General features: G+C 37.8%; 1 protein-coding gene and 1 long non-coding RNA gene across 2 annotated transcripts in view; one reads left to right on the top strand and one right to left on the bottom strand.

Moving 5' to 3' along the window:
• Positions 1–18,562, top strand: part of LOC145792953 (uncharacterized) — a 288,938-nt gene that overhangs the window by 209,729 nt on the left and 60,647 nt on the right. The window lies entirely within an intron of this gene.
• LOC145792950 (disease resistance protein RPM1-like) lies at positions 1,397–6,305 on the bottom strand. The gene is made up of 3 exons (XM_082875059.1): positions 6,109–6,305; positions 2,318–5,250; positions 1,397–1,707 (listed from the first exon to the last, which is right to left on the bottom strand). Exon 2 carries the CDS (start codon positions 5,234–5,236, stop codon positions 2,354–2,356), a length of 2,883 nt encoding a protein of 960 aa, XP_082731185.1. The 5' UTR covers positions 5,237–5,250; positions 6,109–6,305; the 3' UTR covers positions 1,397–1,707; positions 2,318–2,353.

The raw sequence follows: 18,562 nt of genomic DNA, 5'->3' as shown, positions 1-18,562 counted from the left end.
TATGCCAACAAAATCGGACTCCGCTTCCGTATAGTAGCCAAAGGCTTCCTTCAAAACCATTATATTTCTATTGAGAATTGTCTCCCGCGATCCCTGGAGTTTTCTTCCCACGAGGATACCATCCAAACAGTTTAAAGCATGAAAATTAATTTTGAAGGGGGTACTATATGTAAATAAATTTCATAACAATGCTTAACTAGTATCTATTTATGGGTTTCTAGGAGAGGTTGAATTTTGAGTTTGTTATTTCTGTTGTATTCAATCATTGTCTTAGTCTATTATTGAGCAATGATATACAAATAAATAGATTACTAAACTAATCATAAAATCTTATGTGGCCTAAAACATCAGATGAGGTGGATGCATCCTTTACATGCTAGATATAATTAAAACAACACTGTTACCATCACCACTAAGTTTGATCGTTGTTTTTTAATTTTTCCTTAGATTAGGTTGTTTGGGGTGTAGATTTAGTTTATGGTTTAAAGTCCTAAACTATTCAATTTCAATTTAGGCCTTTTTCCTTGTATAAACTCCCTACAGAAATGACCAATTTGGGATCGATGTAGATTTAGTGAGAACCAAAAATCTAGTGATGTGGATGTTATTTGTTCTGCATTTTGTAGAAACAGTAAGGAAGCCCATTTAGTGTTTTAATTTTATTTTTTTAACAATTCTTTTCTTTATTTTTCGAAATTTTTTAAACCATGGGTGAGAAGAAATGAACAACGCCGAAGCTACATTCAAAGTCACTAACACGAGCTTCTGAGAGGACCAATGGACATCGATTAAAGTTGTGACAGATATGATTTAACAGAGTTAGTTGTTATTTAAAGAAATGATTGCGATTTCAAACCCAAAACCATACCTAAGATTTTTCCTCTGAAAATCAATTAAAAAATCAAGTTCATCTAAGACATTAAGAATATTCTAGGAGAATCTTTCATCAAGTAAGCATTTGAGTAGCATGAAAATTAATTTTAAAGCTGGTATTTTACGTAAATGAATTCTAAAATATACACCTTGCAATTCCGTTGGAATCAAACACCGAGATTCACTTTCAGATGTATTTTAAATATCATTCCATTAATGATTTAGATGATTATCTGAAATTGAATAAAAATTTGACTCAAAATAAAATTTAGATGATTATCTAAAATTCAAAAATTTGGGAACAAAATTGACAAAATAAAATTTTTGAAGACCAAAGTAACACAGAATACATACTTTACGTGATTCATATGAGATGAACCAATGAAGGTTCAATGGGAACCTAAACCTAGTTACTACATTTCTTATGCAGAACATTAGCTCTATACTACTTAATTCAGTTACAATGATTTGAAGCATAAAAATAATAGAAAGAAAAGAACAAAAATAGAACTTAGAGAATAGATACAACAAAGAGGAATGTATGATCATATATGTATCTCAATTAAAGTTACACAATTGTGGTTATCACAAAAAAAGTCTTGATAACAGAGATCCAAAACATTGCCTTGGCAAAAAACAATAAAGACTGTAATAAACATGTCCATCTTGACAGAGATGTCACACTTTTTACTTTGCAATCCAAAGGAATTAAAAATCAACAGTGATAGAAAGGGGTTTGTTCAATTATAAGGTGATTGGCAGCTTGGAGTACTTGAATTCTGGGTGCCTCTGCCATTGATTTCCCTTCAACTGTATGTGTTGCCGGTAATAGACCTAACAATTACAAAACACATAGTAAATGTAAGGAGGTGCAACATATCAATGAAACAATGAGTAGTAAAAGTATAGGTGACTTGTACTCCATTTGTTTCGATAGAAAACATTTTAGGTAAATTACACCATTACTCCCTATAGTTTAAGCGAAGTGTTACTTTAGTCTCCATAATGGTGGTGCTAAGGCAATGATCGTGATGGTGGACGTGGTGGTGGTGGTGATGACAGTGGTACTGGTAGGGTAGTGGCGGCGACGATGATGACAACAGTGGTGGTGGCAAAAAAACATATTGTAAAAAAATATTTTTTTGTCAAAACAAATGGAACATCAGTTTGGATAACTTCCCTCTCATCTATATTAAACAAATGGAACTATAAAATGATAGAATTCTATAAACAATATTCTAAAAGATACGTTAATAAGATGAGCACTAGCATTTTCAGATTATAATGATGCTCAAGATTTTTGTTGACACCAGCATTTTGAGATTATTATTAAATAATAACAAAGTAATCTAGTAGAGAAATTATCATCTTGTTCAGGTAAGCAAAAATATTTTCAGTTTCTAGTTACAAACAAACATTGCAATTGAGTTGAGCGGGGGCAAACCTGGAATTGAATTTGCATCCGTAACTGTAAGATTCATTATTCAGCTTCAGTAACCCTTTGGTTTTTCACCTTCCTCTCAAAATATTTTTGAAGAGTGCCGCTGTTCCAATATCCAGAAAAGCCCCACCGAGACCATAACAAGACATTAGGTATATGCTCAACAATCCAATAGTCTTTGCCTTGGTTGGGTTGGGGTTGCATTCCATCTAAGAATTCTTTCGGCATATCAATAAACGCAAGAGTTCTGAGTTTTTGGAGGTGGTGGATGCCAGAGGGTACCTCTTTTAGTTGCGGGATAGGCCCAATCCTTAGCTCTTTAAGAAGAGGCAATGCTCCTTCCTCTATTATCACCGAATTCAATCCCTCCAATTCAAGGAGATCTAGTTGCTTAAGTTTTTGAAAACTTCCAACCTCAAAATACAATTGCTCCCCATCACATGCATTCCAAAGATGAAGATGTTCTAAACTAGGCAAGGCTTGAAGGGCTTTTAGTGGATCATTGGACAAACCTGAATGCAATAGAGATAATTTGACTAGATTTTGAAGTTTTGGGATCCAGTCAGGGAACTTCTCTAAACGTCCACCCAAGTTGAGACGTTGAAGATAATGAGGTGGAGATGATATATACTGTAAATCCAGAATCTCATCATCACTTAGGGCTGCTACCTTCAAATATTTAAGGTAATTCATCTTCTCAATGGTGGCACATAGAGCCCTCCCATGTTCCCTTCTCAATTTCGTTATGCCCAACTTCCTTAACTGCATCAAATTCCCAAGCTCTTCAATTAGGCTGAGCCCATCATCATGATTTGTTTCCACATGCCACAACTTTTGCAGCTCCTGTAAATGCCCAATCCCTCCCTGTATCCTCACTCCTCTTACAATATCCACTATGTTCGCACATCCATAATTATGATAATAGGCAAGAAGATGTCGCAACTTATGAAGCCTATTGATATCAATTGGTAGCTCACTCACAGGGGAATATTTCAAATCTAAAGTCAATAAGTTGTGCAAATTACCTATGGACTTTGGAATTATCTGCACTCCTGTTCTCCTTACACTTAGGTACCGCAGAAAATATAGATTTCCTACTTCTTCATGAAGTTGATACAAAGGAGCACCCTCAAGATCTAGTACATTCAAAAGCTTGAAATTTGCAGCTAGTGTACCCAATAAGGGCTTCTTTGGCAGCTTGCCCACTTCAAAAAGAAAAAAGGAATGAACTGGGGATTTACCAATGCTTTCTATAAACTTTTCCATACTGTAATAATGCATCTGCATAGACAGCCGGCGAGTTCTGCCATTGAATCTTGGATTCTCTTCTGTCAAAAGTTGACAGAAACTAAACTCCTCAGACATGGAGAGAATAAGCTCATGCAGTAGAAGATTTACCCGACAGTATTTAAATGCATCATGTACCCGGTACTCTGTAACTACTCTGCCATAAAGTTTTGACTCTGACACTTGAAGTAAGCGTCTTTGGGTCAGCTCATTCAAATATCCTTCTGCAACTTCCTCTAACGTTGTGCCTTGTTTCTCTTCAACGAAACGCTCGGCTATCCACAACCGAATCAGTCTTCCACGTGTGATAGAGTACTTCTCCGGTATTATGCCAAAGTACAATAAACATGATTTGAGGTGTTGAGGCAAATCTTGATAACTCAACAACAAAATTCTTTTTAGGATTTCAAAATGAGGATTCGTTTCTAACTCAATGCCCATGCTATCATAGAATTTTTGCCATTTGGATATAACCTTCTTTTTGATGGACAAGAGACCACCTATTGCCACGATTGCAAGTGGCAGTCCTTCACATTTTCTAACAATTTTAAGTGATACTTTCTCCAACTCAGGTGGACAAACCCCAAAGTCTCGTCGGAACGCTTTCTTGCAAAAGAGCTGCCAAGCCTTCTCTTCGGATAGGGCTTCAAGCTCGTGGACATGATCCACTGAAGTTTCTTTAAAAAATGTAGCAACCTGTTCACTGCGTGTGGTGATGATTACCCGACTGCCTTCACTATTTTTGGGTAAAGCATCTCTTATGGATCCCCAAAAATCAGTTTCCCATACATCATCAAACACAATGACATACCTCTTTTCGGATAAATATCCTCTTAGCTTGACAATGAGCGACTCAATTCCCTCATCAAGTAGAGGTAGACAGTTGCTTCGTAATAGTTCGTTCATCGTTGTCTTGAGAAGCTCCTCTGGCTTGTATGATTGAGAGACAGTGATCCACGCTCTGCAATGGAAGTGTGACCTCACTGCTTGGCTGTCATAAACTTGCTTGGCAAGAGTGCTCTTGCCAATTCCACCCATGCCAACAACCGAGATCACTGCTTGTGATTGATCTTCTTGTGCCAGCAATCTGCCTATCAGTTCATATTTAGGAGATTCAATGCCAACGATTTCGTCATCCGGTATGTAAAGAGAAGACTCTCGAGGGCCATGCAACAACTTCCAGGTGATACTGCTCCTGTGATTGTTATCTTCTAGGAAAGTAGTCAATCCATATTGAACACCCCTTTCCGTGATCTCATGGATTCTACCCTTGATGTCTTTGATCTGAGAAGCAATCTTATGTTGTTGCTTTAGTACAGTGATCCATCGTGTGACTTTACGAAAGAAACTGATGAAAAAACCAAATCGTCGAGGATGTTTTGCCAATACAAGTATGTGTTCATCAATAACGTCTTTTATCCAATAAGCAACTTCCCTTACTTGTCTCACCCATATTTTCACACCATAATCTCCTGCTTCTGCTCTTGAATCTGCATCTTTTAAGAAAAACTGTATGCGCTCCAATTCATCTTTGAAATAGAAAATTTCCTCGTGGACTCCGCTCAACAACTCTACTTCATCGACTAACAATGTTCCCAAATATTGAATAACAGAGTTCACTGCACTTTCTGCCATTACTTCTCCATGCACTGCAATGAACACAAAAGCGTGGATACAAGCTCCATAAATTTGACATAACTATACCATATCTTTTTTCATAAAGTTTAAAACAAAGAAAAAATAATAATAATAATAATAATAATAATACAAATAGTGTGAATACAATGATAATTAGTGGTGGCCCGTCCATTAGACAAATTAGACAACCAACTGCCTAAGGCATCATATTTGAGAAGGCTCCAAAATTTTAAAATCTTTAATGATATATATACTATTCTATAAAACAAAAATTGTTAATAACAGATAAATTTCAAAAAAATTGTTATTCCTCCTAGCCAAAAAATAAAGTTGATGAGGCCTCATGTACTCAAATCATAATTTATTTATTTTTCCCCTTTCTTTCCCTTCTATGTCTCTACTAGATTAAATAAATAAGAGACATATTTGCTGACAATGTTCTAGATCAATAATCATTTTTTGGTTTGGTTTGGTTTGGCCCCAAAATAGTTAGGTTTGCTAAAAGCTTAATATCTTGTAACAACGTCAATATTTCTTCTCAATTGAAAAAATATGTTTAAGAAAAATTTCATTGTAACAACTTAATTAGTAATTTTGTATCTTGTAAAGTAAGAAAATATAAATTTAAATATTAAAAAAAAAAAAAGGCCTCTCTGTTCAAGAATTCGCCTAAAGTTTCAAAAATAATTGGGCCGCTCCCGATGATAATCGATAATAACATATATATATATATATATACATATATATATTTGGGTGTAAAATTGATACAACAAGATGATCGTAGATTTGAGTAGAGATTTGTAGATCATTTACTCAAATAATGATCCAAAAGAGAAGAAGATAGTAATGGATTGTAGAAACAAACATACCACCAAGCAAGCAAGCAGAGATTGATGATGAGCAACTCTCCAGAGAAGAAACGATATGAAGATCGAAATTTGTTGCTTTTGTCAGATTTCAGCAAAAGCTTCACCTGCTGTGAATTAGGCTTCGTTTTTGGATAAGAAAGACTTGAAATTTTAATAGACGACTAAAAAGCAAGTGAGAGAAGAAAGGACAAAAGTTCATTTTGAGCAAATGAAACTTTGCGTATTTTTTAATTTAAATATTGAGATTTTATTTTTAATAATTAAAATCTTGATGTTACTTTTTATCACAATTTACACCGTTCGTCCATCTCTGTTGATGAACTGACGGATACTTCCATTTTTGACACAATTTTCATCTCAAAATGATGTTTTTTTGCTCTTTTACTTCATACTTGGTAACGTTTACCTATTTTGTTTATATTTATAAAAATTTTATAAATTAATTTTTATTTATTTTTAAAAAACATAAATTACAAACGCGTTTGGTTTAAATAAAATATTTAAAAATTTCTAAAAACATAAACTAAAAAATATATTTGTTCAAACCTAAAATATTTATATATATTTTTTATTATTTATGAAAATAGAATCATACACATCATAATTGAAAAAAATAATAATTAAAAAAATTAATTGAAAAAAAAATTATTTGATAAAAAAAATTTGTTTGTCAACTTTTTAAATTTCTGTTTAAAAACTAACGTAAACTTCCTCAAATTCACAAACTGAAACAACTATATATAAACAAAAAAATTATCAAGTAAGTTTTTATGACATTTTTTTTAATTTTTGTAAATATACACTCAAAACGAAATGGTTACCAAACAAGCCTCCGTTTGAATTTGAAAATTTTATTCAAACCCACCTGTTCAAGCCTCTTACATCTCTCGTTGTAATTCCATTTTGCCTTCTTTTTGCGTTGTTAAATTCACCTCATAGTCTAATATTCATTCTATCTCTCATATGCCTTGTTCTACCTCTTTTTGCACGCTATCGAAGCTCTGAAAATTGGTCAAAAATAAAAATTTTCTCTTTTTTTTTATTTTTCTATTTTCATTTCCATGCTTCTTCCTTCATTATTCTTTTTCCATAATTATCATCTATTTTCCTCTTCCTTCATGGCTCTTCCACCGAGCTCATGGTGGCCACCAAACCTCCAACTGTGGCAGTGTCGCCATAGCCACCACCTCCAAACTTTAACTCCTCATATTTGTCACGCCCCAAAATTTTGAGACCGCAAGAGAAATATATAAAGTACAACTCAAACAAAAGAGATAACCACAATATGTTAATATACACATACAAGTAGAGTTATAACATAGATAACTGATTTGAGTTCCACTAGAGGTTTACAAACATTGTCAAACCAAAAGATAAAAGAAGAGAGAACACAAAAACAAACTACTAGTCCAAGTTTTCAAGTGAACCACGGCTCTAAAACTTCATCTTGATTGTCTTCGGGATCACCTTCCCCGTTGTAAGCTGCTTCTTCACCTGGCATGACACGCCATGAGATTGGAATGCCTAGTAAAAACACACACACCCCCATATCTTCTATCAATCAATCATACACAAGACAAATCAGATAACATAACATACTTCCATTAAGGTTTTATAAATTAGTAGTTAGACTAGGCATTTAGAATCCCCCCCAAAGAGATCCTTCTACCCAACCACAAGATTAAACACCAGACTATTCACAACTCCCTCTTTTGCTGCTTTGCAGACCTTACCACCCATGCCCACCTCTCGGTTATTTACCTGTCAGTGGCATTGATGGACCTCAAAAGGGACGGCCAACAAGTGGGCTCGCTTACACCCAAATCGTGCCTCGGGCTCGCTTACACCCTGCACATACCATACCAATTCGTGCTTAGAGCTCGCTTACACCCTGAAACCACCGCATAGAGTCTGAATACATCCGAGTCAACCTAAGGGCTCGCCTAAACTGCTTACGCAAGACTTAACTCATTTGGTATTAATCCCATCCTAATTCATGTCATGCATATGTATAAAATTGTTCTGAAACACTAAGATAAACGTCACCCATTGCCAAACCCTTATCATTTCTCGTTTATTAGATCTTTTGCTAGGTAAGTTAGTCACATTCGGTAATTCGGTCATTTAAACGAGTATGGGGAAAACATACTAGAGGAAATGTAGTCCATGGTCATCATACATAAGTATAGTAAGGCAAGAAAATAACATTAAAAAGGCTTTGAAACATTTAGAGACAAATAACATAATATAACACAATTTCCAGCACTGTTCGGTTCTGCAGGGCTAATAAGAATACTTTGGTAAAAATACTTCTAGACCAAGTTAAGGGCTGAAATTGCACAGAAACAATATTCAATCTGTCTAGTTTCAGTTCCAATTTTCAGAAGTTGCACAGCCCCTCCACAAATTCATCCACAAACTATATTCAAAAATCTGTCCAGATTTGTCACCCTTTGGGGAAACTAACGTTTCTCTCAATCTACCCGATGGTTTTCACTCAAATAAAATCTGTTGGAAAGAGGACTCAGAGTTCTAAATTTTGACAGAAGAACTAACACGAGATGATTTTTCTAGAATTTTATAAAATTGCTAAAAATGGACTATTTTTTAGAGATTCAGGACTAGATTTTTCAACAAATTATCCAAACCCTAAAAACACACAATTAGGAGCTAATAAAATTTTCAAAAGCTCTAAACACATAAAATATCCTACAATAAATTCAGATTTGAGAATTAGATAGATATGATATTTCTTTTAAATTAGAGAAGTTGCAGCAGTGCCTAATTTCACAAGTTTGCAAGACAATGATACTATTTCATACCTACACCTTCACATACACCAAAAACACCCTATTTACCATCAATTTGTAACACAAGAGGCATACTAGACCATAGAATGAGATGATGAAAGGATTGGAGAAAATAAGGAAGAGGTATGTTCTTACCTTCAAGAATTCCTTCTCTTTCCCTTTTTTTTCTTCTTCTTCTTACTTCTCTACCTCCCTTCCCTTGAGCCAGCTCTCCCTCTCTCACCCTCTCCTTGGGCTTTAGAAAAACGTGGGAGTGGATTAGGACAAGCCCTCAATTTATATAATATAAGGTAGCTTAATGGCTAAGATAACTAAATATCTAGATAGTTATTTTTTTTTATTTTTTTTTATTTTTGTTTGTTGTTATTCAATCACTTTTCCACCAACATATTTTATATATATATATATATATATATGTATATATTTAAACTATGTATATATCCAAATAAACAATAGTATTCCATTCAAATAAATAATAAATGAAAGAACAACAAAAAAAAAATAGAAATAAGATAAAATGCGTGAATTAATTTAAAAATTATGAGGCAAAATAAATAAAACCAAGTTTTAGGATAGTTCCAATCATAAAGTAGCGTTCTATGATTTAATTATGGTAACACACGGAGAAGTTATTATTTACTTGGGCCCTTACGCAGACTTTTACGGAACCACGGCTAAAATGCTATTAGCCTAAGGCTCAGGGTTTCAAGTGTAATGACAAAAAAAAATTAGGGTCTCTACAACCTATCCCCCTTAAATAAATTTCATCCTCGAAATTAGATCATACCTTACATCTCAAATAGTTGTGGATAATTTGCCCGCATCGCGTCTTCACGTTCCCAGGTGAACTCTTCAATACCATGGTGAAGCCAGAGTATCTTAAGAAGGTGAATTGTCTTCCCTCGCAAGTTCTTTTCTTGACTGTCTATAATTGCTACAGGTCCCTCTTCAAAGGTAGCGTCCTCATTAAGTTGAATTTCTTCCCAGTTGATGATGTGAGAAGGGTGCATTATGTACTTTCGCAGCATAGATACATGGAAAGCATCATGTACTCCAGCCAACTGTGGGGGTAAAGCCAACTTGTACGCAACCTCTCCGATTTTCTGAAGTATCTCGAAGGGTCCAATATATCGAGGTGATAATTTTCCTTTCTTTCCAAAACGAATGATCCCTCGGCGGGGCTGAATTTTCAGGAAAACATAATCACCGACAACGAAGGTTAGCGGTCTTCTCCTTTTATCTGCATAACTCTTCTGACGATCTTGAGCTGCCACTAATCTTTGTCGAATAAGTTTCACCTTTTCTGTAGTTTCTTGCACGATCTCTGGGCCTAATAGACTCACTTATCCAACTTCAGTCCAACAAACTGGTGATCTGCAAGGCCGACCATACAGTGCTTCAAATGGAGCCATGCCAATACTAGCCTGGAAACTATTGTTGTATGTGAACTCTACCAACGATAGGTGTCGCTCCCAATTCCCCTTGAAATCCATCACACAAGCTCTTAACATGTCCTCCAAAGTCTGAATGGTACGTTCCGACTATCCGTCAGTTTGAGGATGGAATGCGATACTGAAACATAATTCGGTCCCTAACGCTTCCTGTAAGCTTTCCCAGAATCGGGAGGTGAAACGCGGGTCCCGGTCGGACACAATTGATATAGGAATTCCATGTAATCAGACAATTTCTTCAATGTAGAGATGACTCAGCGATGTCAAAGTGTCGGAGATTTTGTATGGCAAAAAGTGCGCAGTTTTCGTCAAACGATCAACTATAACCCATATAGCATCATATCCTCTCGGTGACCTGGGTAGTCCAGTGACGAAGTCCATTGTTACATGCTCCCATTTCCATTCTGATATCGGCAAAGGCTGAAGCATCCCTCCAGGTCGCTGGTGTTCTGCCTTTGCTTGCTGACACGTAAGGCATCTGGCTACGAATTGAGCGACATCTTTCTTTATTCCCCTCCACCAATATTGACGTTTTAAGTTTTGGTACATTTTCGTCCCTCCTGGGTGCACTGCGAACACTGAATGGTGGAACTCCTTCAGAACTTTTTCTCTAAGCGACTCATCTTGTGGTACTAACACTCTACCCTGATGTCTCAAACTTCCATCTGAATGAATCGTCCAATCAGATATAGAATCGCCGGATGCTATTCGCGCTTTTAAGAACGCCACTTCCTGGTCATACTTCTGTGACTCTATTACCTCGTTCAGTAATTTGGGTGTAGCGATTTGAGCGCCAAGGTATACCTTCTTGTCCTGAGCTTTCATCTATACTCCAAACTCATTAAGTGTTCCGACCATGTTCCATTCCTTGAGTGCCAAGCTAGCAATAATTCCCCGGTTCTTGCGACTCAGGGCATCCGCCACCACGTTAGCTTTGCCAGGATGATAGGATAGAGTAAAATGGTAATCTTTGAGGTATTCTAGCCACCGTCTTTGTCTCATGTTCAAGTCCTTCTGCGTGAACAAATACTTCAAGCTCTTATGGTCCATGAAAATCTCAAATTGTTCACCATACAAATAATGACGCCACTGCTTTAACGCAAAAGCCATTGCTGCCAACTCTAGATCATGTGTCGAATAATTCTTTTCATGCAGTTTCAGTTGCCTGGAGCCGTAAGCCACCACCTTCTCTTTTTGCATTAGTACACAGCCTAGCCTATCCTTGGACGCGTCGCAATATACCGTATATCCTATGTCTCGCTCCGGAATGATGAGTATTGGGGCACTAGTCAATCTGCTCTTGAGTTCTTAAAAGGATTGTTCACATGCTTCGTTCCAATCGTATTTTACCCCTTTTTGCGTTAGACGAGTCATCGGCTTAGCTAGTTTAGAAAAGTCTTGAATAAATCGTCAGTAATAACCGGCCAACCCTAAGAAACTACGAACTTCAAATACTGAGGTTGGTTGCTTCCAATCTAATACTGCTTCCACTTTGGCCGGGTCTACAGCGATTCCATGCTCCAACACGACGTGTCCCAAAAACGTGACTTGCTTCAACCAGAACTCGCATTTACTTGTTTTTGCATACAGTTGGTTGTCTCTTAAAACCTGGAGAACTACTCTCAAGTGTTGCTCATGTTTTTCTTCCGACGGTGAATAGACTAGAATATCGTCGATAAACACCACCACGAACTGGTCCAAGTACGGAGTAAAAGTCTTATTCATCAAGCTCATAAACACGGCTGGTGCATTGGTTAATCCAAAGGGCATTACCACAAATTCGTAATGGCCATATCGGGTTCGGAAAGCAATTTTTGGTATGTCATCATCAGTGACCCGCAATTGATGATAGCCAGATCTAAGATCAATCTTTGAATAACACTTCGAACCTCGAAGTTGATCAAAAAGGTCATCAATCCGTGGAAGTGGATATCGGTTCTTGATCGTCACCCGATTGAGTTGCCGATAATCTATGCACAATCTTAGTGTTCCGTCTTTTTTCTTTGCAAATAGAACTGGTGCACCCCACGGTGAGGAACTTGGTCGGATAAATCCCTTGTCCAATAATTCTTGCAGTTGCATCTTCAACTCTCGAAGTTCAGCAGAAGCCATACGATGCGGTGTCAGGGATATTGGTGCAGTACCCGCTTGTAACTCGATACTAAAATCTACCTCACGATGTGGCGGTAATCCTGGCAATTCCTCAGGAAAAACATCAGCGTATTCACAAACAACACGTGGAAGATTTAATTCCGATTGAGCTTCTTCATTAATGATCAAACTTGCTAACCATCTAGCAAATTGTCGATGCCACTGCATTTTATGATTTGTCGTGCTCAGGAAATCCTCTCTATCCCCCTTAAATTGGAAACACGTTCCACTAGGTGTGCAAACCGTCACCCTCTTGTGGTAGCAATCAATCACTGCTCGGTGGGCGGATAACCAATCCATTCCCAAGATTATGTCAAAATCGGACATGTTCATGACCCGAAGGTCACAACTCAAGTGTGACCCTGACACTTCTAATTCACACCCTCGATAGATTAATCCTACCCTAATACTTCCTCCCAAGGGTGATGCAACACGTAAAGTAGTTTCTAAAGGTTCACATTTAAGACCTAATGATTTAACACATGATGTTGATATAAAAGAATGTGATGCGTCAGAATCAAATAGAATGTGAACCCAAGAATTATAGAGTACAATGTTACCTCTAATTACTGATGGATCTTCATTATCTTCCTCTTGGAGAGCAAAAACTCTGCCTGTGGCTTTTTGATTACTAGTTGGTCTAACCTTTCGGTTTCCTCCTGACTTGTTCGTCCATGGCCTTTGCCCACCAATAACTTGAGCATTCGCGCTTGAACCCCCTGCTTGATTTCCCATCCTAGAGAGTTGGGGACATTCCGACTTCTTGTGCCCTATCTGATGACAGTGAAAGCATTGGATTTGTGTAATAGGCTTGGTTTGTAAACTTCCTTTCTGGCTTTGCTATTACGGCTGTTGCGACGGTCTGGTGTATGGTGTCCGTACCATATTCCTTCGGTCATTTCTTTTTGGCCCTACAAAGGACTGACCCCTTTCTTCGTTTTCATCATCCAAATCCTTTTTGAGTCTGCGCACTCTCTTTCTGTATCCAATGCCGTATCCACCACATCAGCAAATATATGGAGGCGCAAGGGTAACACTTTACCTCTAATATCTAAACCCCACTCGAATTTTCGTGCTTTCTCTTCCTCATCTGCGACGTATCGGGCTGTGTATCGAGCTAGCTCTTCAAACTTGGCCACATACTGAGTCACTAACATCTCACCCTGTTTCAAAGTTTGAAATTGCCAAATTCGCTCCTGTCTAACTGTGTTTGGGAAATATTTTCTTAGAAACAATTCTTTGAACTAAGCCCAAGTCATGCTTGTCGTGTCCCGAGAATTTTTCATCAAGGACCACCAATGATCCGCTTCTCCTTCTAGCTGATAACTTGCCAGGACGATCTTGTCTGTATGCACAGTATTACCCATGGTTTCCAACATCTTTTCTATTTGACGAATCCAGCTCTCAGCGACTCTCGGGTTGTCATGACCCCATTCCGCCCCTAGTAGAATGGTGCCATGATGGCCAGTAATTCGTGATTACCGAAGGCCAACTTTCAAGATTCACACACAATCAGAGTATACATATGGGGCTTACAAATACGGAAGCAATAAATTTCAAGCTAAGTAGTCCATGAGAGCAGTGCATAAGTTTAAATGGAATGGCATACATCTTTACATAGCTTTAGTACAACAAATGAAGTACAAAAAAATATATCTTGACCAAAAGGCTTCTCAGCCATCAGATACAAAATACAATGAAATACAACTAAGAAGCATAATCTTCAAGATGCAGCAAAAGTGCAAAGTCCAAAGCAAGTGGCAAGTACATCTAGGCGTCACCGTTGTCCTGCTCGTCACCTACATATATATATAGAGGGGTGAGCTTGGATACTCAGTGAATGGTACAGATAATAAAGGGGTTTACATGAATGATATCTGAAATTAGGGCTGAGCAAGAAATCCGTGAAATCCGTAATCCGATCCAGTCCAGTCCAATCCGATAGGTTTAGATTGGTTTTTTGAATCCGTGGTTCGGTTCCGGATTGAACAATTAAAAATCCGTAGTCCACGGATTGGTTCCGGATTGAACCTCACGGTTCCGGATTGAAACCGATCCGAACCGTATACAAATAGTCTATATTTTTATTATACATCCTCCCCATAGTATCTTCTCTTATTCCATATAAAACCTAAACTCAAACTTAAACCCGCATAATATCTTCTTTTATAACTTTTGTTTGTTAGTTTTTAGTTTTAATTTGTAATGGTTTAAATACTTATGGTAAAACCAATTTTCTTATGATTGTTTAAATTCTAGAACAGTATGTCGCTATTATAGAAAGACATGTTGCTATTGTGGAACTAATATAGCGCTATATTTATATTTTTATGAAATTAAAGTGTTATATATATATTTTTTTTTTATTTAATTATGTGAATCCGTGGTCCTAAACCGATCCAATCCGTGTTTAAATGGATTGGTTCGGATTGGTTCCATGATTTAAACGGATTGGATTGGTTCCAATTTTTCAAGAACCGTAAATAACGGATTGGTCCTGATTTTACCCCCAATCCGGTCTAATCCGGACCATGCTCACCCCTATCTGAAATCCTTATCAAATCAAAGCATAACACATCTTGTACGAAATTCAAAAGCAAATCAAGTTTATCTAACAAATCTTTCAAGTCTCGACAATTAAAGTCTTTCAAGGCTTTCAAGTTCCAAGGGATAACATTAACAAAGGTTGTGCTACAAATGCTTATAGTCCCCTAGCACGTACGGACTTTCAAGATTGTGCTACAAATGCTTATAGTCCCCTAGCACGTACGGACTTTCAAGATTGTGCTACAAATGCTTATAGTCCCCTAGCACGTACGGACTTTCAAGATTGTCATTCAAAACAAGGCTAATACTTGATATACAAAATAGGGATCATCATTCATGCTTCACAAAATACTTTTCCAAAACAGTCAAGGCAAAACTTTTATCAAAACTTAATAACATAACTTTATTAAAAATACCACTCACATAGCTCTACAGACGTCGGGGTCAAGGCAAGTCCAAGTCCTACAAACACATGGCAAAGTCTGTTGAATGCACTTCTCAAAACAAGTCTAGCATGCATGCAAATGACCTCGGCATTCTTCAAAGGCTAAGTCAAATCGAAACAAAACATAGTTTCTCATCTTGGGAAAACATGCTGGTGTAGACGCGCCCGCGCTACTACAGTTCGGACTCGATTTTTGTCGCGGTTCTTAATCTTGAACCAAAGAGTCCAAATCTGGCAAATCGTTTTGAGAAACAGATTTTGAAAAGAAGTGCCAAACATGGACTGCTTTGCCAAATACAGAGTCGCCACCTAAATATTTTAAAAATGGGGAAATTTAGGAAACCCTGACTCGGTGCCGAAGGCCACATGTCCGTCATCACCGGAGTTGTCTCGGCTCGGGAGCTAGGATACGATTGGGGAAGGTCAGCTATGAGCACCCCCTCTCGCCCGGTCCGAAGACCGGCCTCTACTAAACATGATATCCGTTTTTGAAAACTTTATGTGTTCTTATTCCGGTTATTAGCCTAGAATTACTATGTTATGCGCACAGCAAACAAGTATAGACTAGATTGCCTAATTTGGAAATAAGCATTGCATATCCATTTGTTTTGAAAAGCGTTTTGGAATTTGCTACTCGCAAGTAGGCTAAAATACGGATTTTAACGAGTTTTTCCAACTCAAACAATCCAACCTTCACCCACAGGCATTTAAGCAGTTTATCTCATATAAGCATTTAGCCACATGGTAAGCATGTTATCATGGCAACATTCACACGCATGCAATATGCTAAAGCGAAAATACTTACATCGTACTCCGTGCCAAAACAATAAACTAGTTAGCAAACATGCATGTCTTAGTTCATGTTAAAATGACTAATGCATCGCATGCAAAAATGTCACTAGAGTAGGCTCGGTTAACCTAAATATGGCATATAAAATGCAACCAATTGATTCACGTATTCAATTTTGGAATTTGAAATACGAATGCAGTTAGTATGATGTACCAAGCCTAATGCGTGCAATACAAATGCATGAATGCACGCATGCATAGCATGAAGTATGCTAATTTCAAAAAATGCCCTAATCTACCATCATAAGCAGGTAAATAAAAGGGAAGAAAGAAGTGGGGATTGAAAAATATACACACACTCACGCACACTTATTACACAATTGCCCTCACTCGGAGGGTACAAATAAATATTACAGTCCAAATAATAAGCAAATAAAATTATTACAGAATTTCTAATTAATTAATAGAAAGAATGCAAAAGAAAGAAGAGGATGGCCGCAGCCTCTACCTCAGGATGCGCGAATGATGCATGCTCGATACCCGGCTCGCCTGGAAAACCCGTACCACATCACTGCCACCTCTGTTTATACTGCCCTGCTTCTCTGAAAATTCCCAAAGTCCCAGAACAGGTTCCTTGTATGCTGCAGAGTACCACCGGCTAGGGGAAATTACCGCCGACAGTGCACAATTCCCACCGGCTGCTTTTGGATCTATCGGCTGTAAACAGATTGCCGGTCGGCACTGAATTATGCCGGTCGGCAGAAACTTCCTGCAGAAGACAGTTTTGACAGCAAACAGAGGACAGACAGTGTACCGTATGGGATTTTCAGGCACATGTAAGCATAGTCATGCTTCCTATCATGCTTTAAACTCAGGGAAGCATGACCCTCGATCCCCGAGCCATCAATGGTGCATGATAGCCCAAGGGATCAAATTTGCCACTTGATGTAAAGACGCATGCAACAAACAAAATGAGAGCCAAAGCCTTATCAAATCGGAGTCAAAGGCCTCGGTGACCGAGAATCAAGGCACATTACATCACTTGAAGTATGAATGTCCCTTGATCTCCACATTTGGCTTGACACCCCAAACCAAATAATGCAATGCATGTTATGCAAACATGGCTTAAAATGCAACATGATACCAAGATGCAAGGCATGCCAAGTGTGGTGCAACTAGTATGGTAAGCATGCAATGTTAGGCATACGAGATGCGAATGTAGTGCAAACATGGGCCATTTAGGCAATGGGATCGACATGTTACAACACTTAATGAAGCAATTATGCAACAAACATGAGATAAGCATGCAAGGGTGACCATAAACCACAAAAGGGCAGACCTCAAACCATCTTAAAACAGTGGCCATAAGTGCCTAAAATGGTGGACAAACTCTCATGCCAATATGCAAGCCAATGGTCTCAAAACTAAGGCACAAGAAAGGAGGTACCTCGCTCCTATAACATGACCAATCATAGCATGATTTAGACAAGTAAGAAACAGAATTTTTACAGGCAAAATAGGGCTCCAAACCCTCCTAATATGGCAGCTAAGACGGCTCCAAAGAGGTGTACGCACTAAGGTTCATGTGTAGGCATAAGAGGGCACACCTTCAAGGCACAAAAAAGGTCACAAATGCACACATATGAGCATGATTTATGGATTGAAATATGGTCCTAAATGATGCCAAAACATGAGGATGGTCCAAACTATGCATGCTAGAGGTCAACATACTCAAAGCTTACAAGCCAAAACACAAAGAGATGACATCAAACAAGGCAAACATGGCTGAAATGGATGACCAACAGACCTCAAACATGATAAAATAATACCAAAACCTTCATGGAACCATGCCAATATATGCAAGAATCATGGCCTAAGCACAAGGGGCACTTCTAGGCCAAATGGAGCAATACAAAGCAAGTACTTTAAGCATGCAAAGGGACATAAATCCGGCCAAAAACAGAGGTCACACATGACCTAAAACACCCAAAAAAACTTCTGAAATGAGGCCAAAAATGATCAAGCATACATGCTACCCTTTTAAACCAAAAAGCAAGGAAACAAGACAATGAAGAGAGAGGGGTGTCCCTCCCCTATGCAAGACTTCAAACCACCTTCCTCACCACTGAAAATACACTGGTTTTCAGTAGTGAGGAGATCAAAACACTGAAGTAAACAAAACCTTACCAAAGAGGCAACAAAAGGGGCCAAACAAGGCCTAATAAGGTGAGTTTGCACTCAAACCACAAAACAACCTTAAT

This window comes from Camellia sinensis, chromosome 6, assembly GCF_055761805.1.
Source record: "Camellia sinensis isolate YWXY chromosome 6, ASM5576180v1, whole genome shotgun sequence".
Taxonomy (NCBI): domain Eukaryota; kingdom Viridiplantae; phylum Streptophyta; class Magnoliopsida; order Ericales; family Theaceae; genus Camellia; species Camellia sinensis.
This window is presented reverse-complemented; position numbering and strand designations above follow the sequence as displayed.